Genomic DNA, 27,887 nt, shown 5'->3' with positions numbered 1-27,887 from the left:
CACAAACTCAAGCCAGAATATAAGGAAAACGTATATGTCATGAATAATCTAGTATTTTACATAAATCAAAGATGTCTGTGACAGTATGAGAGAGATATTCTTAAGTGTTCTTAGTAATAATGTTGATTCATTTCTCTGCTCCTATAACAATCAAGAGATTGAACTTTAAGTAACTAGGAGCCCAATCCTGCCAGAGGAGTGAACTGGAGCTGAGAAAACTCAGCAACTTGCAGGATCTTAAACCTTAATGCAAAAAAGCATTTAAGAATGTGCTTAAATCCATGCCGATTCAGGAAAACACAGAGGCACGAGCTCATGTGTTTTTCTGAATCAGAGCCTAAGGGATTAAATAGTAAAGAGCCTGATGGAGTTTGCATTTCTCCTGATTTATACACAAAATAAAAATGTAACTGTACAAATATTTGGTCTATAGGATTGTTAGATCTGGTCTGGTTTTTGTGTTCATGTTTTAAAAATAAATATCCCATTAACCTATTGTACCATTTGTAAGTAACACAAAAGGATTATTTAAAATAATTTAAGGGGGATTTCTCTTATAATGAAATAAATGGATAAATAGATTCCTGGCCCCATACGATTATCAAATTAGTAGAAAGAACCGTCAAATTATATTCTAACAATCATTTAAAGCAACCTAAACAACATAATAGATATCTATAGTTAGTTTAAAAATTCTGTAGAAAGGATATCATTAAAGAAACTGGTAAGTGTCGTTAAAAATTTCCATCCATATGTCCACAATAAGTATGTCTACCTCAACTTCTGACTCTCTCCCTACCTTACTGACCTCACCTACTCCCAGATAAGAAATATTATTTAATTAAAAAATATTTAATGTGGGAAGAGGAGATTTAAGCCATCCCTAAGGACAAATAGGAGTGGAGTTGCAAAGATATGGAGAAGACTAGAGTTGGCTAGTGCAACAGGCTCAATAGAGAGCCTAAACCTAAACAGATGAGACCAGATCTTCAACTTGCATAAACAGTCACAGCTCAAACAAAGTCAATGGTGATATGACAATGTATATAATTGGAGGAGGGGATGGATAGCTCAGTAGTTTGACCATTGGCCTGCTAAACCCATCGTTGTGAGTTCAATCCTTGAGAGGGCCAATTAGGGATCTGGGGCAAAAATCAGTACTTGGTCCTGCTAGTGAAGGCAGGTGGCTGGACTCAATGACCTTTCATGGTCCCTTCCAGTTCTAGGAGATAAGTATATCTCCAATTATTATTATTTTTAGGATATGGCTCATGAATTTTGGCACCACACACTCACTCAGTATTGGAGCACCCCAGAATATAGTTGTTACAATATTTAATATTTCCGACCTTTAATCTAAATAAAGTGAAATGAGATGTTATCAGGCTTTCACTGGCATTTTATTGGTTGACGATTAACATTTATTTAATTTTGTTAAGAAAAAAATTACTTAGAAAGAATTCCCTGAAAATACGACTTCAACTAATAAAATGCCCCTTGCTTGAAGCTCCAGAATCAATGTCTAAAAACATCTAGAGAGGTAGCAGTGTTAGTCTGGATCTGTAAAAAGCAACAAAGAGTAGACTAACAGAGGTACTGGAGCATGAGCTTTCGTGCATCTGACGAAGTAGTTATTCACCCACAAAAGCTCATGCTCCAATATGTCTGTTAGTCTATAAGGTGCCACAGGACTCTCTATATTTTAGATATTTTTAAAAAGTGACAAAGACTGTCCTTTACCCCTCCAAAACAGCATCAGGCATGTTTAATTTGTTACTGTTAATTAGATCATGTGATGTAACGCATTAAACCAAGTATTCAGTATGCATCCAAACATGCTCATAGTATTCCTATTTGTTGAAATGGCCATACTGAAATTTTATTGGCTGAGCTTGCGCAGGTCTTACGCTCAATTCGACCGGATTTCTCTGTTTGTATGTCTGTAACATGATAACATGCTGCATCCAATCAACTCTGAAATTTCAGAGAATGTTCTACAGAAGGTGGGTGAGGTAATATCTTTTATTGGACCAACTTTGGTTAGTGAGAAAGACAAGCTTTCAAGCTTACCCAGAGCTCTTCAGGTACACAGCCGCTGGGAGATGTGATTCCCTCCTAGGATAGACATTTATAGGCTAGCGCTGCTCCACCTAGTGCCTAAAAATAGCAGCACGGCTGTGGTGGCTGGACAGCTGGGGATTGTACTTGGGCACCTAGTCCTAGCCACCACCTCTGCTGCTGCAGCCACACTGCTATTTTTAGGTGCTAGCTTGACGACAACTAGCACGCGTCTGTGCTTAAATTTCCCTTAAATTTTCTCTGACAACTCTTTGCCTTTGAAAATTTCAGCAACGGTGCTCAGTCATTTCTAAGAATGAGGTTAGGGAAAAATACATGTTTTGCTCATGATAAAAAAAATTACAACCATTTTACTGAGAAGCTTTGGCACCTTTGTCCTTCATGAAATTAGCCGGGGAATCAGCTTGGTGTCAGGAACGTGCCTTTTGCTGTTCCCATGAAAAACTGCCCAAATTTGGCCAAATTATAAGCCTTTCTAAATATCTCCATTCACACACAGGGTAGAGACTTGACAGGATTTGCTAGTCAGTTCTCCAAAGACTCTTCCTGCAGCTATTGCTTCTGGCTACTGCAAGCTGCGTGGGTGCTGGGACTTAGAACTGAGAGCAGGGAGACTGTCTCTCCTGCACGCTCTATGACTGCCCCTGCTGGCACCCAGGGAGTATGACAGAAATTCAGAAGGGACAAGAACCAGACTTGCATGGTGGGGGAAGGAGCAGACTGGGACAAGACACCTGACTGCAGGAGGGGTAGGAGAGACTAGGACTGAGAATAGAGGAGGAACCTCGGACAGGGAACCTGGGAGTGAGGGGGAAGACTGGGATTGCAACAAGGAGTTTGGTGGGACTGGAAAGGGGCAGACTGGGACAAGAAGCTGGGGGGTGCGGAAGAGATACAGTACTTGGACAGAGGTACAAGGATTTAACTACTAGAGAACACTCCCCTCCAGAACCTGGATGGAACCCAAGTTCCTGAATCTCACTATTCATCTCCTGTCAGCAAATATCTGTGAAACCCACTGGAAAATTGCATCTCTCATCCACTCTAGTGTTGGTCGACACAGAAGATGAAAACCTGCTATGGCTATCAGTTACTCAGTTAAGCTCAAGAGGCAGAGATCTGTGTAGCGGAGTTAAAAGTTTCCAACTCTGATGAGTCATGCAGATGTCAATATAATTCCACATGATAGATATTTTTTCAGTTTGCTATTTTAGAAAGCTCAGAATGACACACCAATCTCAACCAATGCCTCTGGAATTCAAGGGAAGTTTAGATCAAACAGCTCCCAACTACTACATTTACTGAAAGGGTGCAATATGCGCAATCCGAAATGATCATTTTCTTCTAGTGTTTGTTCCTTTCGATTCAAAATCAATTACTGGGTGCCAATTATCATTTATTTCTAAAGCATTCTGTTTCTTCTCTATCCTCCATAGAAATCATGCTTCAATGCAACATCTATTCATCTGAACTCTGCTACTATATTATAAAAATTAGTGGAAACTATTGTACAAAGCTCTGGTAAAGCAAAATGGCTTATGTTCAAAAGTCACCAACTTATTGGTTATAAGCAATGGTACATGGCAGCTGCATAAATTCACCTAATCATATGTAAAGTTAATAATCATTAATCAATAAAAATACATAAAAATTCAATTCCCCCCACCCCAACTAATAATGGAAGAAAAACACATTATTTTAATAGCAGCACCTGGTAACCTCCTAAAGCTTTTGCACACTAATATCAAACATGCTGCTAACAGCAGTCGGAGAGATTGTGAGAGAGGGTGAGAGCCACTGGAGCACTGGGCTGTAAACAGTCAACTGAGCACACCACAACCACTTCAGACCTTCTCGGATCATATTTAAAAAGCAGCTACAGTATTTCAACCCTGCAAGCACAGAATACAACCTCCAAAGAATGTTTTCTTCTCTGATTTCAGATTTCAGTTTAATTTAACAGATTTAGCCGTTATAATTATGCTTTAGTGTAACATGTAATAAACTGTAGTCCATTGCAACGGGGGAGAGAATGGAAAGACAGACTCTGATCTTAAAAAAAACCCAGGAACTACCTTCATATTAAACAATTTCCTAATACCATTGACAGCTCAGGCAGGTTTTTCCCACCTGCTGGGAAGCCCTACTGCAGTAGTATTACACACACTTCATGCTCTTCTTTTAGCCTTTTGAATATTGAAAAACAATAAGCTATTCTGTTGACAGTGTGTCAAAAGTGGAACTTTTCAAACTGATTTTGTAGAATAAAATAGGTTGAAAATGTCTAAATTTCTGTAGTTCAACATATCAGGAAGGAATTTTCCTCCAGGGCAGATTGGCAGAGGCCCTGGGGGTTTTTTCGCCTTCCTCTGCAGTGTGGGGCAAGGGTCACTTGCTGGAGGATTCTCTGCCCCTTGAAGTCTTTAAACCACGATTTTAGGACTTCAATAGCTCAGACATAGGTTAGGGCTTTGATACAGGAATGGGTGGGTGAGATTCTGTGGCCTGCGTTGTGCAGGAGGTCAGACTAGACAATCATAATGGTCCCTTCTGACCTTAAAGTCTATGACATCGAGAGAACAGTTTCACAAATATACAGAAGGGCTGTGAATGGAGCAGGAGAAAGTTTACCTCCCATTCTGAATTTGGAAGATACTGATTTTCCAACTCTAAAGTGGGGGAGATGCATCAAAGGCTTGCGAATTTGAGTTGTAAACCAAAAATTTAAGCAAAACTAACTTTGAAACTACTTCTTTGATGCTTGCAGCTATATAAACCAAAACCGACAAACATGTGGCTCTGAAGTAACTAACCCTTTGTTTCATATTATTATCAGACTTAATAAAATGTCAAAAAAGACATTGTGGTTAGTAATTTTGGGGGACGCTGATAAATGTTTTACATTATTTAATTTTTACAGATATATTTCCTATGTCGTCTCATATTTTAGACAATGTGGAATTACAAATTTTTTTTAATCACACTTCTGCTGGAATTTTTAACCTATTTTTGTTACAAACACCATTTAAGATAATTTTAATTTAATTAAAAAGTAAATAGTCGTCTTTTTTCAGTTTGCTTACTTTGTACTGTCTTTCATTTTTTCCTCAAACAACAGTCAATTAGATAAAAGTGTCACATATTATTTGTGTGGTTCTATCAAAGAGCAAAAGGGGAGAACAAGCATCTAAAAATAGGAAAGCGTGACTATGAAACCATAAACATTGGCACAAAGCCTTACGGGCAGGTGCAATATCTGATATTACTTTTAACTCATTTTTTTTAATTGACTAGATTTTATGAGAACAATGTTCCCTCTATCTTCTTGCCTTCCCCCATCCATGCATACCTTTCACCCACTTTAAGGCCAGTATGCATCCTAAGGCACTCTAATTAAACTCAATGTGGCATAAAAAGCTGCACAGGAAGTCACAGGAACAAACAACTGTCCTTTTGTAGGGGACACAATAAATACTTTGAAAGCCATTTAAGTTACTGAACAGTTGGGGTTAAAAGTAAATTCAAAACAAACTAAAGATCATCAGGGATGTCCAACAGCTGCAGTAGTGGAATAAGCCCAAGGGCTATCACTAATTCACATGTCGATTTACATATACACATTGTTTAAAAATAACAAATGCACAAACAAGCTGTACTTGGAACTTCTTTGACAGAATAATTCAAATTGTTTCTTTGATCTTACCAAAAATAAGTACCTGCTGCTGAGCAGCTCTCTTACCAGCCTGTGTTCGCTGGGAGAGGGCATCTAGGAGTCAAATTTTATGAGATCAGAGCTGCATTTGGCCTCTAGCTGTATGCAGTGCACCCTGAGTTACTGCTTCTCACTTGACCAATGTGACAGCATGCTGACTGTACTAAAAAACTGCAGCTCTCTAGCCAAAAAGGTACATTCTGACCTCTACTGCATATAAGGGAGGCGCCTGTGGAACACTCATACAAGTTGTGTGTCAAACCTCCCACATGGTGACATTAGACAGTGCATTTATCTCTCTTTGGCAAGTTACATTTTAAACTTGAAATATGGGATTTATAGGAAAACAAACATTTACCACATTTTTATACTTTCATCTTTCATCGAATATGTTACAGGACTGTATGCTGTAGCCCACGTGAAGCACGGTTGCAAGTAATATGTCCAAACCCTTCAGACAATCTTAAAAATTCTTAAGTATTTCCTAGGAACAGATGGCAGTTTTCCCACTTAGCTATGCTCATAGCAATAAAAACAGATACATACTTCACAAGTTGTGACAAAAGAGATTAAACTTTTAAGGATAAATAAGCTAGAGACAGATGCTCTATCTTCTGACCAAAGTCAACAAACAGATTTAGAATAGTCATGTTACAGGAAAGAACAATGGCCCAGATCTTCAGTTGTGGCCAATGAGAACACAGCACAATTAAGGAATGGGAGGAGAGGCACCCTTTGCATTTCCCCCAATCCCCAGGTATGTCCACCATAACATTAATTTAGTATAGCTTGAAGTATGCTTTAAATTATGCCAGCTACCCATGTCCAGTAGGGGCCAATAAGATAGCTGGAGCTCTGCAGAGCATAGGGAAGCTCTGATCACAGCCCCTTCTTTCTGCAACAGGGTGCAGGAGCATAGGAGCCCCGATGTTACTGTAAGATTTTTCTCACAATAAATGACCCGCCTATAGCTGATATTCCTGTTTTGAGGCCAAGATCTGCCAGTGGTGCAATGCAAAGCAGCTGCACTGTACCCAAGATCTTGGGTATCATGTTTAGACAATAGCATGGAAGAAGGTAAAGTCCCATTATAGGACCTCATTTTTATATTTGGGTATTTGTTTTGAGAATCCAAACCATGTGCATTAATAGCAACAACCTCTATTAGCCTATTTTTCAACTTTTCCCATCCAACCCTTTCTTTATGAAGTCCAAGTCCATTTTTTATAGGAAGGGAAAAATCCAACCTGTTACAGTCCTACTACCAATGCCACTCAAATGATCAAACTGTATGTGTAGAAACTAACATTTACTGAAATTAGTACATGTAGCATTAACTCTGAACATTTTTTAAAAGGAACTGTGACTGAAACCAGAAAGGATCAGACACCCCAAAAAACCTAAAATTGTTACTGCCTATGACCCTCCTCGGCCTTGACCTCCCCATTCCCCAAAGAAAGGGTGAGGGACATGGTGGCACAATCTGTTCTGGGGGACAAATGGGTTATCTCTTGAGCACGATTTAGGGGCACGACACATGTTGGTCTTCAGGCACAGTCTGAGGCTCATTGTTCCCCTCCTGTATGGTCACAGGGCTCCCCAGGAGGGATTTTGGGTGCCAGTCCACCATGTTGTGCAAGGAGTCCTGTGGCTACTCCACTGTCATGGGGTAGGTGGTTGGGTCCTATGCCTCAGTATTGATACTTTTCAGCATTTCAGGAATGCAATTGTTCAGCATCCTTCAGTATCACAGACAACTTCTGCAGGCCCCCTCCACCGCACCCAAAGGAGCATCTGTTGAAAATGGAAGGGAGCATGAGCTAATGGTTTTAAAATTGTAATGTATTGACGTGTAGGTATTTCTTCTTTGAAGGCTGGTCATCAATTGGAGAATATAGCAATTTTGAAAGTACCAGACTGGAAAAGGGCATGATGTGGGGATCTGACAATCTATGCCAGAGAGATGTTTGTGCTACTTGTCACCCCTCTACATATTGCTGAATGGATGGGTCTGGAGAGCTATGAAGGTGGACCAAGCAAATTGGCACTGCCATTGAACCTTAAGAACCAGCTTGAGTTTCTGCTGTACCAGAAATTTGCTGACATATGCTTACAGGACTGGCAGGCAATTTGCATGGAAAAAGACTGTATTCCAAGCTAGCAGATGGAGCCTGCATGAAGAGGGAGACACAAACCACTGCAAATGCCCACCCATCCCCAAGCCTCGCTCTGCATCAGGAAACCTGGTCCCTTCATTCAGCAAAGACTGGAGAAATGAACTGGGGGGAATAAAGAGTCGCATTCCGTGAATTTTCCAATCAAGACCGCAAACCACTAGCCTCCCCATTGCAAAGGGACGCTGCAGGGTGTCTGTGCAGCTGTGGGAGCGGATCCCTCACCCACCCTCCTTTCTCCTGACTTGTGCGGCCTGGCTCCAAGCGGGGAGACGCTGAACACTCGGGACTGGCAATGCTTGAGACCATTCATACTGTGACAGAGGGCCGCTGTCACATTCCTCTGAGAAGCAAAGGTTCCCTTTCTCTGTCCTGGCCCTGATACTAAACTGCCTCTTCCTTTTGCATAGCTCCCATTTGAAGAGCTGTGGGGGATTACTGAACTGAAAATCTGTGATCTTGAAAGGAGTAGAAAACAGCTGTAACTGTGGAGAACCATTAATCACATACAAATGTACTGTCCCCAAACCTGACCTTTTCCCCGCCTCCCCCTTCTATCCCCTCCCCCGCTGTCAGATTGTTGGCCGACAAATGCACAGACCCATGAGCAACATGATAGTTCGCTGATAATCTGTTCTATAGCTTCTGCCAAAAGCTTCATAGTGGTTCATGGTAATTCAATAAGATGTTGAATTTAAGTTGTGTCTTGGTTGGGGACCATTGTATGTGTTGACAGAAGCGGTGGGTGGCCTTCCAGTCCTGCATGCAGACCCAGAGAATGAGGGAGGGGTTGTTGGTGGGGAGGGTGGAGTTCTAGCTTACTTGTCTTGGGTTCTGGTTCCTGCCGAGTCTCAGGGACTCCCTCCTTGTCAGAAGGGACCTGTAGAACCAACTCCTCCAAGCAGAGGTGCAGGATAACATGCTTCTCTTCCTCTGGGTCTTCTGGGGCCTCCTCCTCACCAGTTCCCCCTGCTTACACACACTGGTCTTCTTCAGCACCCTGTCAGACAATTAGGCTGGCGGCTTTGAGGAGAGGAGTCATGTGTCCCTCAGGCTCAGTACTGGGAGCGCTGGAGAGTATACAGTCCAGCTCCTTGAGAATGGTCATGTTGGAGGCCACTCCCAGAGCAACTGTTAGAATCTTTTAAAGCGTGGTATTGGAACCTTAGGTGCTTTATCTGTCCCTGGCACTGGGCTGGAGTACAGTGAATGAGACCGGCACCAGCCTCTCCCAAACATCCCAGTATAAGTTCCTTGTGCTGCGGGAGAAGTTGTGGAGTACAGTGAACTCACACCACACACTGATGAGCACCCAGGTGTGCTTGGCTGACCAGATGGCTGCTCTCGGAGCATGTTCCATGTTCATGTGTGCTGGTGCAGTGAAGACTGTTGTGAAGTGATCAGTGCACCTTGCTGTTATGGGTGAAAATGATAGGACAGGGACCTTTATAGATTTGGGTAACGGTCAAGCAGGAAAGGGTTTGGCGCATTGTGAGAACAAGGCTGGTGGACTTTTGAATGTGGGACTCAGGACATGCCCCTTGCCCCTGTCCACACTACAAACTGGCACAAGTAAGGAGCTATGTCATTGCCCAAGGCATGTTCATACCCACACCGGTCAGGTGTGCTAATGTGCTTGGCCTACATATGCCTTGAAACCCATATTTCTGGGGTTTAGATGTGGATTGCAGAGGGATTCTAGCACAACAACCTGCTTGGACCCACATCCAGTCGACAGTGTAGACATACTCCTAGGGCGTGGATGGGAGGTATGCCATAACAGCCATCTCACATAGTTACTATGGGTATGTCTATACTGAAGCTGGAGGTATAATTTCCAGATTGGGTAGACATACCCAGTGCCAGCTCTGATCCAGCTGTCACACTAAAAATAGAATGTAGCCATGGTGATGCAAGCAGCAGAACACGCTAGCCACTCCAAGTGCAATCCCACTCAGAACTCTAGGTAATTCTCAGCCTGTCCCACCACTCTGGCTGTTGCAACTACACTTCTGTTTTTAGTGCACAGCTATGTCTACCCAAGCTGAAAATTACACTTTCAGCAATGGTGCAGACATATCTTAAGTCTGGTGCTTCTGCATGGGAGCTCAGGAAGGAACCTTTTGTGTCCTGAAGTCCCTGGGGGATGGGATCAATGTCCTTTATAAATAGGTACGGTCCGACTAGTGGATCTGCCTATTCTCCCAGCTACACTTTGTAATGGCTTAATTTACCATCTACAGCTGCTGTGCCCTCCCCACACTCTCTACTCACTCTCAAAGCCCTAACAGCTTTCCACAAGCCCCAGAAACAGCAGACATCTGGAAAAATACCCTCCACCCCAAGTCCCCACTAGCTGCAGCATTGCTGTGGGGATGAGAGAAATGCCCCTTTCCCACAAAAGCAAGTCTTGTTAAAGAACTCTGGCCACTGCCTCAATCATAAACCGAGCCATGGGCTGAGATTTCAAATTTCCATTTAAATAATTAACTTTAAACAAAATTCAAAGACACCTCCCACACACAATTTCGATTAAAGAGTATGTAGTCTTTAAAACAATTATTTTTTGCATGAACCACATTTTAAAAAGGGGATGAGAGCAGTTTTCAGCCATCACTTCAGGACTGAGAGACTGAAATCTATCATTTTATAAGTATCTACATGGGAACAAATGTTTAATAATGGGCTCCTCATTTTAGTGAGAAAGGTTTAACATGATCCAATGGCTGAAGGCTGAAACTAGACAAATTCAAACTGGAAATAAGCTGTACGCTTTTAACAGTGAGAGTAATTAACCATTGGAACAATTTACCAAGGTGGGTTATCCATTACTGACCATTTTTAATCAAGACTGGATGTTTCTTCTAAAAGATCAGCTCTATGAATTATTCTCGGGAAGTTCTATGTTGTATGCTATATAGGAGGTCAGAGTTGAGGATCACAATGATTACTTCTGGCCTTGGAATCTATTAATTTGACTAAGTTTTGCTAAAATTGCATTTTCTAAGGTTTGTCTGATATTTGCTTCCTCTCTACTTTAAAACAAACAGTAACTAACAAACTTGTGTTTTTCTGAATGGCAGAAATGTCGTCTTTTCTGAGAGAGAAGGGCAAATTGCAATTCCTTTTCAGAAATGGGTAACTGATCGTACAAGATAACAGGATTACACAGTAAAACAGAAAGGAATGAGTGTATGTCTAACCATTCCTCTACTGCTGTATTATGAAATGGAAAATGTGACAGTGTAGGACAGCAAAGGATGGTCAGACACTTTTAAAAACAAACAAACAAAAAAACAACTTTTCATTATAGATTTGAATGTGTGCTTTTACTGTAGCCACCAGCCAGAGAATTAAAAGGTAATAGTTGGATAAGACAAAACACCAAACTAGAATTGATTTACAAACCAAACGTGGTAATTTTGATAAATCTGTATTTTTACACCTTTCTAGAAACATCCTCCAGAATTTTACAGATAATGAATAAAAATTTTTTAAACCAACCTCTCTAGAAACATCTTTAAAAGAAAATTAAAATCTGTATGTCTACTGTGTAATTGTTATACAACCTTACTTAGGCTTTTATGAAACCCTATTGACTTCATCCTTATTGAAGTCTAGTGTCCTTTTTCATATGGGCAAATCTGACTCTTAATATGTCTGACAATCCTTGATTGTTATACAGTCTTCTAGAATCCCCGTTCAGCACATGGCCTCAACATAAGCATATGGATTAAATGAAAATTTACATGATATATGATATCAAACAGATAAAGGTTGATATTCTTTAAGAATTAGGCATTGCTTTAAACTGAGGTACAATTGACTTCAGTGTGCTCACCGAAGTGTACCTTTCTGAAAAACATTAATGCCACGAGGCACAGAACTTTGTGCTTCAGACGGAAACTGGACTGAATGGCTAATGAATAAAATGAGCCCTTTGTTCCACACCAGTTCCTTCTGTACTCTATAGTCCTGCTGGCAGTTCAGAAAGCCATCTCTCTCCTCCTCTTCCCTCGTTCCCCGCTTCCTCCCACCCACCCGTGCATACATGCTTGGTTGCATTTTTTTTTTTAAATCATTGGCAGCCAAAAGAATTCTTGACAAAATACAAGACACCAAAATACAATGAAAAAGACATGTGTACTGACTGGATATACCTGGAAAAAACACAGATATTTTCAACCAGAAAACAAGCAAATAAGGAGCACCAAGATTCTGGGCTGTGTCAGAGTTACATTCAGCAAATCTCAGAGAGGGGCAAAAGTGGTTAAATGCAACTGGATTCTCCAGCTAGCAAGGCTACTTTAACCTACGCCTAGCAGCTTATGTCCTTGATGGACTGTTCTGACGGCTAGGAATAGTTGGATCACCCCAGTCACATCCCATTTTCCCAAGCCATGTCCACTATGCAAAGCTTCTGGAATGGGAGCCTGAATCTGGCTCAAATACTTCTTAAAAATACATACTAATTCCTGAAAACAAAAAATTAATTCCAAGTCATTTAAAGATTGCTAAAGTGATAATACCACCACCAAACATAAAAAGCCAAGAAATCATTAAAGTGCTCACCCAACCCTTGCAACGTCTTCCTCCATATCCACCAGCCAAAGCTCACAAGTCTTCCCATTTCCACAAAAAATGTGCAGTCTTCAGTTCGGACACTAGAGTCTTCAGGGATGGATGCTTTCTAATTGTTTGGGATGATGATCTCATATTGTGTATAGTCAGGTGAGGATTTAGTTGATGGTGACCTTTAAGACTGGTGTGCTAGATTATTGTTCATGGAATGTTTAGCACTTTGGGAAGTTATTGGTTGTAACATTCCCAGGAATGTTATTTAGGTGATGTAATGAGGATGTACAATGCTGTGCACTGTTTTTCAATAGTTGATATTTGGTAATGAAGTTAAAGTTCCTTCTTTTGTGTGAAGATGAAGAGAGGAGGTACGTGGCTCTGGGTGGTGGATGTAGTCAAGTTACAGTAAGGCTGAGCAAGCAAAATCATAGTTGTAAGTTGCAACTGTGGAGTGAGGACTACCTAGTGATTTCCTTGCTCTTTTATGCTTGTTTTCATGTATATGCACTTGAACGAGCACCTATTAGAAGGAATTTCTGAGCTTTCTAATGAAGCATGTATCAGTGGAGTGAAGTCTAATAGTTATCAACATTGTTGGCTATCAGTGGTGACATGTATTCTCCTCCCTATGTCTCCCCATATCCCCACTCCTCAACATCTCTTTCCCACATCCATTATTCCCTACCCACATCCCAGGTCTCCCTATTTCCCTACCACACTCAGATTTTAAACATCGACTGTAGGTGGTATATGCAAAGAAACTTGTATTTCAAGTTGCCCAATAATTTCCATAAGATCCTGTTGCCAACTGCTAAATTTAAACCATTCATGCTGAAATTTTCCATGTTAGGTGTCTGCCAATGGCCACTTTTTTATGTGGAATGTTTCAGGTAAAATGGTTCAGCCATTTCCAGAAATAAGGTTAGGGGAAAATATGTTGTTTTGTCCATGTTAAAAAAAAGAAAAAAATCTTACAACTCTTTCTCTGAAAAGCTCTAGTGCCTCCATGCTTTGGAGAAAGGACTTAAATTTGGCAAGGGACTTGGGGGGTTGGGGAGTAGCTGGGGCGAGTCATCCTGGTATCATGGCTTTTGCCATACCTGTGAAAATGTGCCTAAACTGGCCCAGTTATAAGACTCTGAACAATCTAAGTTTGCACAAGTTCAGTAGAAACTTGTTAGACTTTGGCAGACAAATTCTCTGAAGATTTCATCTGCATGGAACATGCCTCATGCTGTCAGTTCCTACCAGCTGATTGGACTGCACATATACCATTTCCACACAGTGACTAAATGTGCTCCAAACAGAGGCTGCAACAGCTGAGCAGCTGCTCCTACTGGCTACCCAGAGCAGCTGTGGTATGTGCAGGAGGAGAAGCAAATCACCTAACAGGAATACAGAAGAGTGGGAGAGTGGGGAAAGATATGCAGGGCATGGGTACAGGGGCAAAAACCTGGGGAGAGGAAGGATAAGAGTCTGGGGAAATGGGCTAGGAACAGGAGGGGTGATAAGGGCAGGAGCAGAGAAATGAGGGAGGATAGGAGCAAGGGGGGGTATCATGTGGGCAGGAACAAGGGGTGGGACATGGGACAGAGATGGGGATGAGGCAAATGCCAGGGAGGTAGGGAAGGACAGAAGATGGGAGGGTACAGACAGGAGCTAGGTAGGTATGGGGAACAGGGACAGAAGAATCACTAGAATTCCTGGATTGCACTTGCAGGGTCCCAGAACACTCCCCTACACAACCTAGAATCAGGCTTCCATTTAGGTGACCTAGGCAGTCGCCTAGGGCACCAGGATTTAGGGGGGCAGCAATTCGGCGGCAGGGGGTCCTTCCACGCTCTGGGTCTTTGGTGGCAATTCGGAAGCGGGGGGGGGGTCCTTCCGCGCTCTGGGTCTTCGGCGGCAATTCTGCGGCGGGTCCTTCACTTGCTCCAGGACCAGCCGCTGAAGTGCCCCGAAGACTGGGAGCGCCGCCGAATTGCCACCAAAGACCCAGAGCGTGGAAGGACCTCCGCCTAGGGCGCCAAAAACCCTGGCGCCGCTCCTGCCTAGAATTAAACCTATTATTCCTGAGTCTCAGCAATCCTCTGCAGTCCAGCAAACAGCTGTGATATCCACTGGCAAAGCGCGTGTCATCCCCCCTGCAGTGGCAGGTCTGCACAGAAGACAGCTTCTACTGCTACTAAATATTCCATCAGCTCAAGTGGTAGAGGACTTTGACATGGATCTAAATATCACTGCTCTGCTGACAATCTACATGGGAGAGGTCACTATGGTTCTACAATGATGGAATTATTTTTCAAATTTTAATTTTTTTTTAATTTAGGAAATTATAGTAAAAAAATACATTAAAATAAAGTCAAGGTTGCAACATCAAGAACTCAAAAGTTAGGAAATAGCAAGTTTAAGGTTGCTTGTGTAACCTTAATTTGGCCCTCTGTATATATGTATTATGATACAGTCTTTAGTATGTGACCAAAATTACTTTTTCCCATTTACTATCCAGAATTTTTCACTTTCCAAACATCAGTTTAACTAATCCTTATAAGGCCCTTATGAGATTGGGAAATATTACAGAATGAGGGAAAGAGAGACTGAATGACTTGCTAACCGTTATAAAGGGAATCAGTGTACAAATGGAACGGGAAGTTCCTGGCTCTTTGTTCTGTGCTCAGATCAAACCCACATCTATGTAAGTCGTAGGAATGTATGCTTTGAAATCAATTCAGTGCTTCACTGTTCATTTCTTAATTTTCTGACTCCCATGCTATTCCCTCCTGGAACTCTATTCTGACCTTCTTTGCTAGTTAGAAATTCATATCCTTCAGAAACCTGCATATTACTTAATTGGCAGAACAGATTCAGTGTTCTTCTGATGTAAAATGAAGAACACACAGCATGTATGTAGGGTTCAGAATGGTTACTAAAATGCACATTTCTTCATGTGAACATCCATGTGTCACCCTTAATGGCCATAGCCCAATTTTATTTAGGAAAGATATACCTATGAAATTTAAACTGGTTTAACAACAAAGTGCCCTTTGAAGGCTCAAGTCTCATTTTTCAGTTTGGAAAATTATGAAAACCCTTTCCTTCATGTACATGTTCTGAGCATATGAATAGAAGAGAATTAGAATGTGCCTTCTGCTACGCTTTTTTCCTAGGGATTTTATACTTGTATGCATATAAGTAACAGTATTAGGATTGCTGTGTGAAAGAACATACAAGGAGGATGCAGCATGGTTAGTGCATTTCCATTATTTAAAATGTTCAAAGTTTTAATGCAAGTGTAAAATTTCTGGGTGTAATTTTCAAAATCACTCAGCATTGGTCTAGTTCTACTCCCATTGAAGTTAATGAGAGTTTTAGCACTGACTTCAAAGGGAGAAGATTTAGGCTAAGGCTTGCGAATACTTTTGAAAATCCCACCCTGTATATACAAGTTTGTCCTTGGCAGACTATGACATTTGTCCTCCCACCACACACCCTTTTTCTATTAATATATGAGTGCACACACTTCCCAAAATGTACTAATTCCACTACTGAACAGAAGCATCACAGAATTTACATGAACAAATGATACAATAAAGCTTACTTACAGTTATTCAAACATATGCAACAATAATGGCAAAACAAAGCCAATTTTTTTTTTTTTGGTAAGTTGGGTAGCCCACCAACTCCAGGCAGCTGACAGAAATAAGGAAACCATCATGAAACATTCATGTTTAAATTGAATCACATTACAGAATAGCAGTTTCCTAATTGCTCAGAGACAAATACCTGAACTAATTTCACTTGATTTTTCCAGTTACAGTAATATAACATGGTTAAAGTTACAACCACAGTGACCTAAAATTTGACCTGTTCATTTCTGGCCACCAGTGTTGCTCATACTTGTCCTGTAAATGATTACTGTCCAAACATCACAGTTTTGTGGTATTTTGCTTCCCTAAAATATGAAATATGCACGCAGAAGTTCCTTAAGAAAATTCTGTCAAACCAAAAACAACTAATACAATGCTATCATTGTTTGAAAAGACTTCAGCCATTCTGAGGGTTTTCAATCAAGCTAAATATTTGTAGCAAAGACATGTGATGATTGCCAGCAGTGTTTGCAGGATTTATGACTCAAATTCTTTCACAGCAAAATCATTAAGGATGCAGTAAATTATTTCCAAAAAATACTTACTGGAAATTGTGATTTGGGCTGTTTGTTGGGCCTATAAACATAAAACAAATACAAATTATTGACAAATTCAGCTCATGACTGTAGCATTAAAAAGCTAGTAGCAGGCTAAATAGAACTCCATATATTTCTTTAAGGAAGGCTTGCAAAGCATCAAACAAAAGGTTTTGAGTTCCTGCACATAAATACGGTTATTTTCAAAAAACCACATGAATCTTCTGTCTACTCAGGCAGAAACCTGAGTAGACTTCATTTTTGTTTGTATTGCATCTCCTGGTATAGAAACATACAATCTCAAAAAACACAAAGCATTATCTTGGCAGATCACTTATCTCTTACTAAACCCAATTAAATTCATTTGATGCTTACTATCAGAGCTGTTAGGATGTGTCAGAGGCATGCTTGTAACCTGTATCACAATAGGAACATGATATGAAACCCTAGTATTTAATACATCTCTCCAAGGTAAATAGTGACGTTAGTCATTACCATAACAATATTGAACAGTATCTAGGAAATGGAGTGTCCCTAGAGTTTTGTGCCACCACCTCAGGGACTTTAAAAACCACACAAATAAAAGTTCTGGTTGCAGATTAAGTGACAAATCCCTCAAAAGGGATGAGAACCTCCTGCCAGGTGCTGTGTGCCCTCAACTTCCATGAAATTAATTTCACCCATTTAAGGGCATTCAGTATCTCACAAGGAATAGGTTCCAAACTATGAACACCAGTGAACACTATGAACTGTTATTCATTCCCCTTTTCCTTTCAAAAGCTCTTTTTTACAGAATGAGTTAGGAAATATTGTGTTAATTTGACGCAATGAAACTTACCGTTTTTGTACCTTGCACTGGGCCTTATTTAACATTTGTGATTTCCTTTGAGATGTATATTTGCAGACATTCCATCTGTAGTTCCTTTCTTTTATTACAAGTAAATGGGTATCAGGTTTCGCTAAGAGCTCTTGTGTGAAAAGAGAGGCCTCAGGCAACAACTTTTATTTATTTCTTTTAATGCTGAGGGGGGTTTTTTAAACAGCAAATTAATTTCTCATTTTGCTATTGTGAAAACTAAGAACTAGTCTATAAAACAATTAAAGTAGTCATAAAAGCCACATTTTAACGCAAAATGACTCACCAAGCCTTACAAAAAGAACTCCTGTCGCAGTTATTGTCTTGATTCCATTAGTGGCTACACATTGATAGTACCCAGTGTCAGTAGTGTCGAGATCTTGGATTCTTAACCGTGAACCATAATCTGTTTTTCTTATGATGATCCTTCTTGGCTCCTGAACCACTGGTGCATCGTTTTTTAGCCATCTGACGTTGGGGGAAGGATTTCCTGCTACCTTGCAATGGAGAATTGCTGTCTGGCCCTGGACTATGGTGATATTGTTGACAGGTTCCAGAAAGGTCAGAAAGTAACCTGTAAAGGTGAAAGTTCAAAAAAGATCAAACTTCAGTGGGATTTGGATAAGAGACTGCCCAAGAGCACATTTTTATGAAAAGCTCTTTAAAATGGTTTCAGTTTTCCTTCAAATATATGCTATGCAGAAACATAATTCTCATCACCCTGGATTTGGAACACTATCATCCTCCAAATTCTGTCTCATGAATGAGGGCTTACCTACACAGCAAGTTACACGGAGATAAGGCAAGATGTAAATTTATACAACTATAACTGCCTGTGTGGAATTCTGGAATAAGATTTTTTCCCCCCTCTATTTAGCTTGTATCATAAGAATGGCCATACTGGGTCAGACCAATGGTCCATTTAGCCAAGTATCCTGTCTGTCAGTGATGGCCAATGCCAGATAATTCAGAGGGAATGAACAGAACTGGATAATTTTTAAGTGATCCATCCCCAATTTTTGATAATCAGAGGTTTAAGGACACCCAGAGCATGAGGTTGCATCCCTGACCTTCTTGGATAATAGCCACTAATGGACCTATCCTCTTTGAATGTATCTAATTCTTTTGTGAACAGAATTATATTTTTGGCTTTCACAACATCCCCTGGCAACGAGTTCCACACCCTGACCGTGCATTGTGTGAAAAGCTTCCTTATGTTTGTTTTAAACCTGTTGCCTATTAATTTCAATGGGTGACCCCTGGTTCTTCTGTCATGTGAAAGAGTAAATAACATTTCCTTATTCACTTTCGCCACATCATTCATGATTTCATAGATGTCTACCATGTCCTCCCTTAGTAATCTCTTTTCCAAGTTGAGCAGTTCCAGTCTTTTTATTCTCTCCACATATGGAAGCTGTTCCATATCCCTAATCATTACTGTTGCCCTTCTCTGTATTTTTTCCAATTCTAAAATACCAGTGAGACCTACGCTTTTCTAGGGAAGTCTGGAAGCCTCATGACTTGGGAATAGAGTGGACAAAAGCACTAGAAAATGTACTAGAAAATTTGTAGAAAGATGGACCAATTTATTTAATACTAACTTCTGATTAGTGAGTCACTACTATATTATTTAGAAGTCTCTACACTTGGATGGCACAAGCCTCTTCAGATGGTTTGCAAAATGGAGTGAATATGTATTCATTGTGTTGCTGAAAAGCATCTGAGCAATGATGCAAGGTATAACTTAGATGAGCTGGTGTTAACATTGAACTGAACAGTATTTAATAAATAAAGACAAGCTGTTTAACATTCATGTCAGTACCAGCAGTTTCGGGCTGAAGAATGGCTATTGTATAAGTAGAAGCAGCAGCACCAGTAGGACCTGAAGTAAGGTCAGAGATCTGGGAGATCCTTAGGGGAATGAAAAGAAACCAAGTGGGAAGAGGAGGAGGAGAAATACAGGTGGGAATAGAAGGAGAAGGAAAACAAGGGGAAGAAAATGAAACAAGAAAAGAGAAAAACATAAGGGAAAGATGAAGGGAGGAGATAAAAGAGGAATGTAAAAGACAAACTAAGACAAAGGAGAGAAGACTGACAAAACATGGATATAGGAGAAGCTATGCTGTTGGCTCACTTGCAGTTTTGTTGCTAGGCCACAAAGGGTAGAAGCACTACACAAATAGGATTTTCAGCCATGGTTTTGGCCAGGTGGGCAGAAATAGGGAAGACAGAAAGAACACAGGTTACAAGAAGTCAATGAGGCACTCTCCTGGAAGGAGGAGCATTAAGGAGGAAACATGTCCAGACTCTTTAAAAGATGTGGAAGTGTCACCTTGATGTGGGGCCTTTTTGAGGGAAGCAGTCAAAGATGGTAAATAAGAGATCCTGAAAAACCTCTTCAAAAATTTAACTTTTCAAAAAAATAAGAGAGGAAGGGGAAGGAGGGAAGCAAAGAGCAATACAAAAGTGAAAGAGCACAGAAATGAGGGAGACAATGAGAAAATGGAGCATAGGAGAACAACAAAAAATACAAGCAAACCCCCCCCCCGCCCCCAAAAAGAGGAGTCCTTGTGGCACCTTAGAGACTAACAAGTTTATTTGGGCATTAACTTTCGTGGGATAGAACTCACCTTATCAGATGTCTGAAGTAAAAAATATAGGAGCAGGTATAAATACATGAAAGGATGCGTGTTGCTCTGTCAATCTGTTTCTTCACTTCCCCAGGTGGGTATTGCAGTTTTAAGAACGCTAGATAGAGATTCTGTGGGTGTTTGTCTCTGTCTGAGGGATTGGAACCAAACCCTGCTAAAAAACCCTGGTGCCAACTCTGTCCGCATATCTATTCAATGGAGGATTTGATCATTAGAAATATATACAATTGAGTTTGTGATGACCAGGAGAACCTCACGGTGAAGTGCCTGTCGGATGCAAAGGTTGCAGACCTCTCGAGTCACCTAGACAGACTTATGTGCCGTACTGGGGAGGCACTGGTGATCGTGATACACATAGGTACCAATAACATAGGGAAAGATAGGAGAGAATCCTGGAGGCCAAATTTAGGCTGCTAGGTCAAAGATTAAACTCCAGGACCTCCATGATAACTATCTCTGAAATGCTTCCAGTACCATGTACAGGGCCATTTAGGGAGCCGGAACTGCAAGGCCTCAAGGTGTAGATGAGCCTATCATGTTTGAAGGAGGGATTTTGGTTTATTAGGAACTGGGGAACCTTGTGGGAAAGGAGGAAGCTATACAGGAAGAATGGGCTCCACCTAAACCAAAATGGAACCAGACTGCTGGCATGTAAAATTGGAAAGGCTGAAGAGGAGTTTTTAAACTAAGGGAAAGCTGACAAGTGCAGAGGAGCACAAGGCTCAGACACAGACATCCTTTAGGGAAGGATTTATTAAAAGGAATACCTCATATCCTAATAAAGAGGACAGGACAGAAGTTGAAAAGTACAGGTAGGAACTAAAGAAAAACAATCAAATGAAAAAGAGGCCCATTCAGTTACATTACAAGAAGACAGACAAATATTGACAACTTTTATAAGTACTTCTATACAAATTCTAGGTCTAAATGCTAAGATGGGTTAACTTTAGTACCTGGTATTAAATGAGGATACTGATATAATAGGCATCATAGAAACTTGGTGGAATGCTGATAATTGATAGGGCCTGGTAATAAGAGTACAAAATACATAGGAATGGCAGAGTAGGTCACAGTGGTGGAGAAGTGGCACTATATGTGAAAGAAACCATACAGTGAAATATAGTAAAAATCTTAAATGAATCAAACTGTACCACAGAATAGCTATGGATAGAATTCCATGCTTGAATAATAACAATATACCAGTAGGAACATACTACTGACCACCTCACCAAGATGGTGGCAGGGATTGTACAATACTCAGATTGAGATTAGAAAGGCTACAAAAATAGAACAGCCAATAATAATGGGGGATTTCAACTATCCCCATATCGACTGGGAACAGGATACAGAGGTGAAATTTCTAGACACCATTAATGACTGCTTCTTGAAGCAGCTAGTTCTGTAAGCCACAAGGGGAGAGGCAATGCTTGATTTAGATCTAAATTGCACACAGGATCTGGGTCCAAGAGATTAATATAGCTGAACCACTCGGTAACAGCAACCACAATGTAATTAAATTTAACATCCTGGTGTGTGTGGGGGGGTGGGGGGGAGAAATACTAAAGAAATCCACCACAATAGCATTTAACTTCAAAAAGGGAACTACACAAAAATGAGGAGGCTATTTAACCAGAAATTAAAAGGAACAATCATAAGAGTGAAATGCCAGCAAGTTGCATGGAATCTTCTAAACCCCACTGAAATATAAGCTCAAATTAAATGTATAACCCAAATTTAAAAAAAAGTTAAAATAAATAAATAAAGAGGATGAAAAAAATAACACCATAGCTAAATAGAGTAAAAGAGGTGGTTAGAGACAAAAAAATGGAACTCAAATCCTGCTTAGGAAAATAGAAAGGAGCATAATAAACTCTGGCAAGTCAAGTGTAAAAGTATAGTTAAGCAGGCCAGAATAGATTTTGAAGACCACCTAGTAAAAGGCAAAAACTAACAGAAAAAAAAAAAAAAAGTACATCAGAAGCCCGGGACAATAGTGGTGCTAAAGGAGCACTCGAGGAAAACAAGGCTATTGTGGAGAAGCTAAATAAATTATTTGCATCAGGCTTTACTGCAGAGGATGTGAGGGAGATTCCCACACCTGAGCCATTCTTTTTAGGTGACAAAGCTGAGGGACTGTCCCTGATTGAGGTGTCAATAGAGGTGATTTGGGAACAAACTGATAAATTAAACAGTAATAAGTCACAAGATGGTACGCACTTGAGTTCTGAAGGAACTCAGATATGAAATTAAAGAATTTCTAACCGTGGTACGTAATCTAATCACTTAAATCACACTCTGTAACAGATGACTGGAGGATAGCTAATGTGAACCCAATTTTTTTTTAAAAAGGTTCCAGAGGTGATCCTGGCAATTACAGGCTGGTAAGCCTAACTTCAGTACCAGGCAAATAGGTTGCAACTACAGTAAAGAACAGAGTTATCAGACACACAGATGAACATGATACATTGGGGAAGAGTCAACACAACTTTTGTAAAGAGAAATCATACCTATCAATCTATTAGAATTGTTTGGAGGGGTCAACAAACATGTGGACAAAGGTGATCCTGTTGATACAGTGTACCTGGACTTTCAGACAGGGTCCCTTAACAAAGGCTCCTAAGCAAAGTAGGCACACATGGGATAAGGGGGAAGGTCTTCTTATGGATCGGTAACTGGTTAAAAGATAGGAAACAGGGTAGAAATCAATGTTCAGTTGTCTCAGTGGAGAGAGATAAACAGCAGGATCCCCAAAGATCTGTACAAAGATCTGTGCTATTCAGCATAGTCAAAGATCTGGAAAAAGGGGTACACAGTGAGGTGGGAAAGTTTGGAGAGGGTACAAAATTACTCAAATTGATAGACGGCAAGTTTAAAACAAACATAAGGAAGTACTTCACACAACATATAGTGAAGCTGTGGAACTCATTGCTGGGGGAAGTTGTGAAGGCCCAAATTATAATTGGTTCAAAAAAGAATTAGATAACTTCTTGGACAATAGGTCCATCAATGGCTATTAGCCAAGATGGTCAGGGATGCAACCCCATGCTCTGGATTTCCCTAAACTTCTGTCAGAAGTTGAGACAGGATGACAGGGGATGGATCACTCGATAAATTACCCTGTTCTGTTCATGGCCTCTGAATCATCTGGCATTGGACACTTTTGGAAGACAAGACACTGGTCTGACGCAGAATGCCCATTGTTATATTCTTAGAAAATCACCAGTTGATCTTTCTATATCTTCTGATACCTTCTTAGAAGAGGTATAAGTAATTAATTTCTAACTATTATTTGAAATTAACATTTCCGCAGAACGAACACACACACGCGCGCGCGCACGCATTTCAGTTAACAACAGAGAACACACATCCATCCCACCACAAATTAGAATAGCAATTTCTAAGACGAACTCATCCTTAACTTAGTATTTAAAAATTCCCAAACTGGTATTGCCACTTTTGCAGAGACAATAATAACAACGTAGATTACTTTCACTTTAGGCTGTCAAGGCAGAGATGGGAGGAGGAAGATGGATAGATTGCAATAATTCAATATATTTGTCAAAATATGGGTTTCCAATGACACAGCTTATGTCAGAAAAAATATTTCATGAAAAGAAACAAAAATAAAGTTCTGCTCTCCAACTCTCTCTCTGCTACCCCTGGCTGTTCCCAGGCTGTTATGACTTCAACCCGGTCAGAGAGTCAGGAAGCTGTAACTGGTTGCTGGTGCTTTTCCCTTTCCCTGCTCTCTTGGGCATTGTGCGTGGCTGTACGGAGGAGAGGCGCTATCCTTTACTAGGTGCTTCCTTAGGGTCAGGCAGAACCAGTTGAATTCCCATCCTTGAACTACCCAGAGTTACTCTCTTCTCTCTTCTCTGTGATATAGCAGATGGCCAGATGAGAAGCTGCTCTACAGCTGTAGCCGGGAAACAACAGCTGCTACTCAGAGCATTCCCAGGTCATATCGGAGCTCTTTCTGGTTCTGCCAGGCAAGTGGGACCACTGTGCTCCATACCACCTCTCTGTAGTGAAGCAGCTGCTTTAAGCACTTCTGTTTGAAAACCACAGGGTGCAGTCAGGAAGCACTCTTTCAATTCATAATTAAAACTTTTTCTTCTTAATATGGTTACCCTTGAGAGCTGTAAATTGGCCTCCAGCTCACAGGCTGGACAACACCTGCTTCAATACTTTTTACTATCGGCTATTTAAAATCTTGACTTGGAGTGAATTTGGCTAAATCAGCCCAGTCACAGACATTCGCTTGTAAATTAAAATTTATTCAACTGCAGAATGGTATTTAATTCAGCGAGATAGGATGCATGAGAGGTAATTATTACAGATCAAAGCCTCATCCACAAAGGATTACTACATAAATTGGCTCAAATTCATTTCTGCTATAATTTCAGCGAAACCAGTTACTCTAGCAATGAATTTGCTCCACAGCTTTTAAGTGATCCAGAATATGTGATCTGAACTTAAGACCAGAAACCAAAAGTGACAGGAACAAAACTGCTTGAGAAACTATCAGAGAAAGAAACACCAATATTCTATGGCCAGATTCAGATCTGGTGTGACCAAATGCCATTTCCCTGATGTCAATGAAATGGAATCCACTTTCACCAACTCTGACTTTGGCTCAAGTTCATTTTTTTCTCCTGCCATTTTTACAAACATATCCAATAATATTTTAAGTTACTTTGTTACTACAAATCAAGTAATAAATATTTTTTGTCCGATTGAACTAACCTGACACAAATGTTTTCCTACCAACATCCTACAGAAAAAGTTAGAAACATAAGTGCAATGTACTACACCTACCCTATTTCTGTATCAACACCCTGAAGCACCAATTCTTTATTTGGTAGTTTAATTTCTTCTGAGAAATGATACATATAATCATAGAATATCACGTTTGGAAGGTATCTCAGGAAGTCATCTAGTCCAACCCCCTGCTCAAAGCAGGACCAATCCCCGGCTAAATCATCCCAGCCAGGGCTTTGTCAAGACCAACCTTAAAAACCTGTAAGAACTTCCGTTGGTAACCCATTCCAGTGCTTCACCACACTCCTAGTGAAATTTTTTTCCCCTAATATCCAACCTAAACCTTCCCCACTGCAACTTGAGACCATCACTCCTTGTTCTGTCATCTGGTGCCACTGAGAACAATCTAGATCCATCCTCTTTGGAACCCCCTTTCAGGTAGTTGAAAGCAGCTATCAAATTCCCCCTCTTTCTTCTCTTCTGCAGACTAAACAATCCCAGTTCCCTCAGCCTCTCCTCATAAGGCATGTGCTCCAGCCCCCTAATCATTTTTGTTGCCCTCCGCTGGACTCTTTCCAATTTTTCCACATCCTTCTTGTAGTGTGAGGCCCAAAACTGGACACAGTACTCCAGATGAGGCCTCACCAATGTCAAATAGAGGGGGAAGCCTGCTGTTTACAAAACTTACTAAATCTGAAGTAACTGTATGACAGTGCAGCCAGCCATTTGTTATGCTGCCCTGTTATTTGACGTTCTTTTCAGATAACCTATAATTGCAAATCTTCCAAACAAAGTGGAAAATTTAACCAGCTATATTGTTAAGAATGTTTTCTTTATTTAATTTCTGTGGTGATAATGAACAGTTACTTTTTATGGTACATGGTATGCCACAAATATTGTGTGGATTCCACTTAGATGTAATGATTTGGGGTAAGAAACTGCTCTCTTTCATTAATTGTGCATCTCATGATTCTCCAAAAATGTGGTGCTCTCTCCTTACAAACATTCTATTTCCCATAAATGTATGAAAAAGTGAAATGCAATGTAACAGAACTTGAATTATGTTTACATATTTAAATTGTGTTTTGTGAGCAATACTTCAAATACTGTGCCAGCCAACTGGAGACTTTGTAAACTCAAACAGATTTAGTCATCTGGTATAACAGTGGTATATTTTATGAAACAAGGAAAGAAAAGCCCCTACAAAAATGGCTAAGGCTCACTATGTTCAGATAGCATTAATGCAGTTATAAATATATGTTATGTTCCAACAATTACATTTGCTTTGGGATACAGATATTCAAATAGAAAATTTTTATTTTTAAAAGTCCTATTATATTGCAAACTAATTTGCTCCATTATATATAAGTTATTGCTAGGGAATTTTTGCTTTACTCTGACTTTGATCCAAAGCCCATTGAAATCAAAGATAAAACTCCCATTGCCTTCAATAGGCTTTGCATCTGCTGTCTGAATGCCAAGGATTCAGACGGAAAAATCAATCTGCTAGATATTTCTGTATTTGCCATAGGCACAGTAGTTTTAAATTAAAACTTCTCACTTGTTATGGTTTATAAAATGTCTTACAATCAATTCTAATATTCCATCTTGCCTGGACAAATGCAAAACAGGTTAGCAAAATTTAGTCCACATATCAAATTATGATGGCACTGGCATCCCACATATACACTAGGCTGCAGAAACAACTAACACTGCAATATAGTCAGTACTCTCTTATATATTGAATTGCCTCTGTTAGATTGCCAGTTCCTCATCTTTTAAGATGGAATGAAAATAATATAAAATATAGCAAAGAGAATCTCACAGTAAACACATTAAGATGGAGCAGTGATTCTTGTGAGTGTTGGAAAGATGGTAGAAATAAGGAAAGTTCTTTCACAGATTATTGGAATATCAAGCTGTTACCAAATTCTCGAGAACAGCTAATAAACAGGTTGAAAAACAAAGGATACAACTACCACTAGACTGATAATATTTTTGGGCTTCCCAATGAAGAAAACATGTATTGTTTAAATAATATCCATCTTGGAACACATAGCTGACTACAGCAAGGAGTGAAATCACTGCTACGTGCAAAACTTCACTTACAAAGGAAGATATTTTAGGTTAAGATCTCAAAACAACATTTTGGAAAGAGGCCTTACCCAGGTCAATGATAAAAAATGCATGTGCAATGCCATATCCTACATGTGTGCGTGTAATCACCATGAAAGCATATTTGTATACACACATAGGGTAGCTGCTTCATGTAAGTGTAGGCACACAACTGTGGGAGCATTTGTCAGTTTAGATGGTCAGGCACACACGTAGATGGCCCAATTTTCAAAAGCACTGAGCTCCCAGAAACTCATGCTATAAAGTTTGAAAGTTAAATTTCAAAGGCATCTAAGAGTTACTTCAAATTCTAAAGAATTCCATTGGGTCTTGGACAACTAACTCCCTTAGGGTGGAATTTTCAGAAAAACCCGTGTCTAAATATTTATTTGGAGCCAAACTTTAGGCTTCTATTTTTTTTAAATCTTAGCTGTCATTCTTCCATTTTTTCCAGCTTTTACATTTGCTTAATATTTCAAAAAAAACTGTTTTCAGTTTGACCTGAAATGAATTCCACTTTCCAATTTTTCAGAGTTGCCAGCAAACCAAAATATAAAACAGTTACTAACTTTTCATAACTCTTGGTCTTCAAGATGTGTTGCTCATGTCCATTCCATGATAGATGTGTGCGCGCCGCATACACAGTTGCTGGATATTTTTCCCTAAGTGGTATCGGTAGGGCTGGCTCCAGCCCTCTCTGGAGTCACATGCGTATGCGCCACTGGCCCCATACACACTCAGTTCCTTCTTGCCAGTAACTCTGACAGAGGAGTAGGAG

At 40.2% G+C, this 27,887-nt stretch overlaps 1 protein-coding gene across 4 annotated transcripts in view; it reads right to left on the bottom strand.

The window, feature by feature from the left end:
• ROR2 (receptor tyrosine kinase like orphan receptor 2) overlaps positions 1 to 27,887 on the bottom strand; it is a 223,833-nt gene that overhangs the window by 26,591 nt on the left and 169,355 nt on the right. For all 4 annotated transcript variants that reach the window (XM_050945658.1, XM_050945661.1, XM_050945659.1 and 1 more), the window contains exons 3-4: positions 17,869 to 18,156; positions 16,736 to 16,766 (exon numbers count right to left, since the gene is read on the bottom strand). In XM_050945658.1, coding sequence (XP_050801615.1) covers positions 16,736 to 16,766; positions 17,869 to 18,156 — 319 coding nt within the window. The remainder of the gene's footprint in view (positions 1 to 16,735; positions 16,767 to 17,868; positions 18,157 to 27,887) is intronic.

Source organism: Gopherus flavomarginatus, chromosome 3 (assembly GCF_025201925.1).
Source record: "Gopherus flavomarginatus isolate rGopFla2 chromosome 3, rGopFla2.mat.asm, whole genome shotgun sequence".
Taxonomy (NCBI): domain Eukaryota; kingdom Metazoa; phylum Chordata; order Testudines; family Testudinidae; genus Gopherus; species Gopherus flavomarginatus.
The sequence above is the reverse complement of the archived record's forward strand: the minus strand, read 5'-3'. Positions and strand labels throughout refer to the sequence as shown.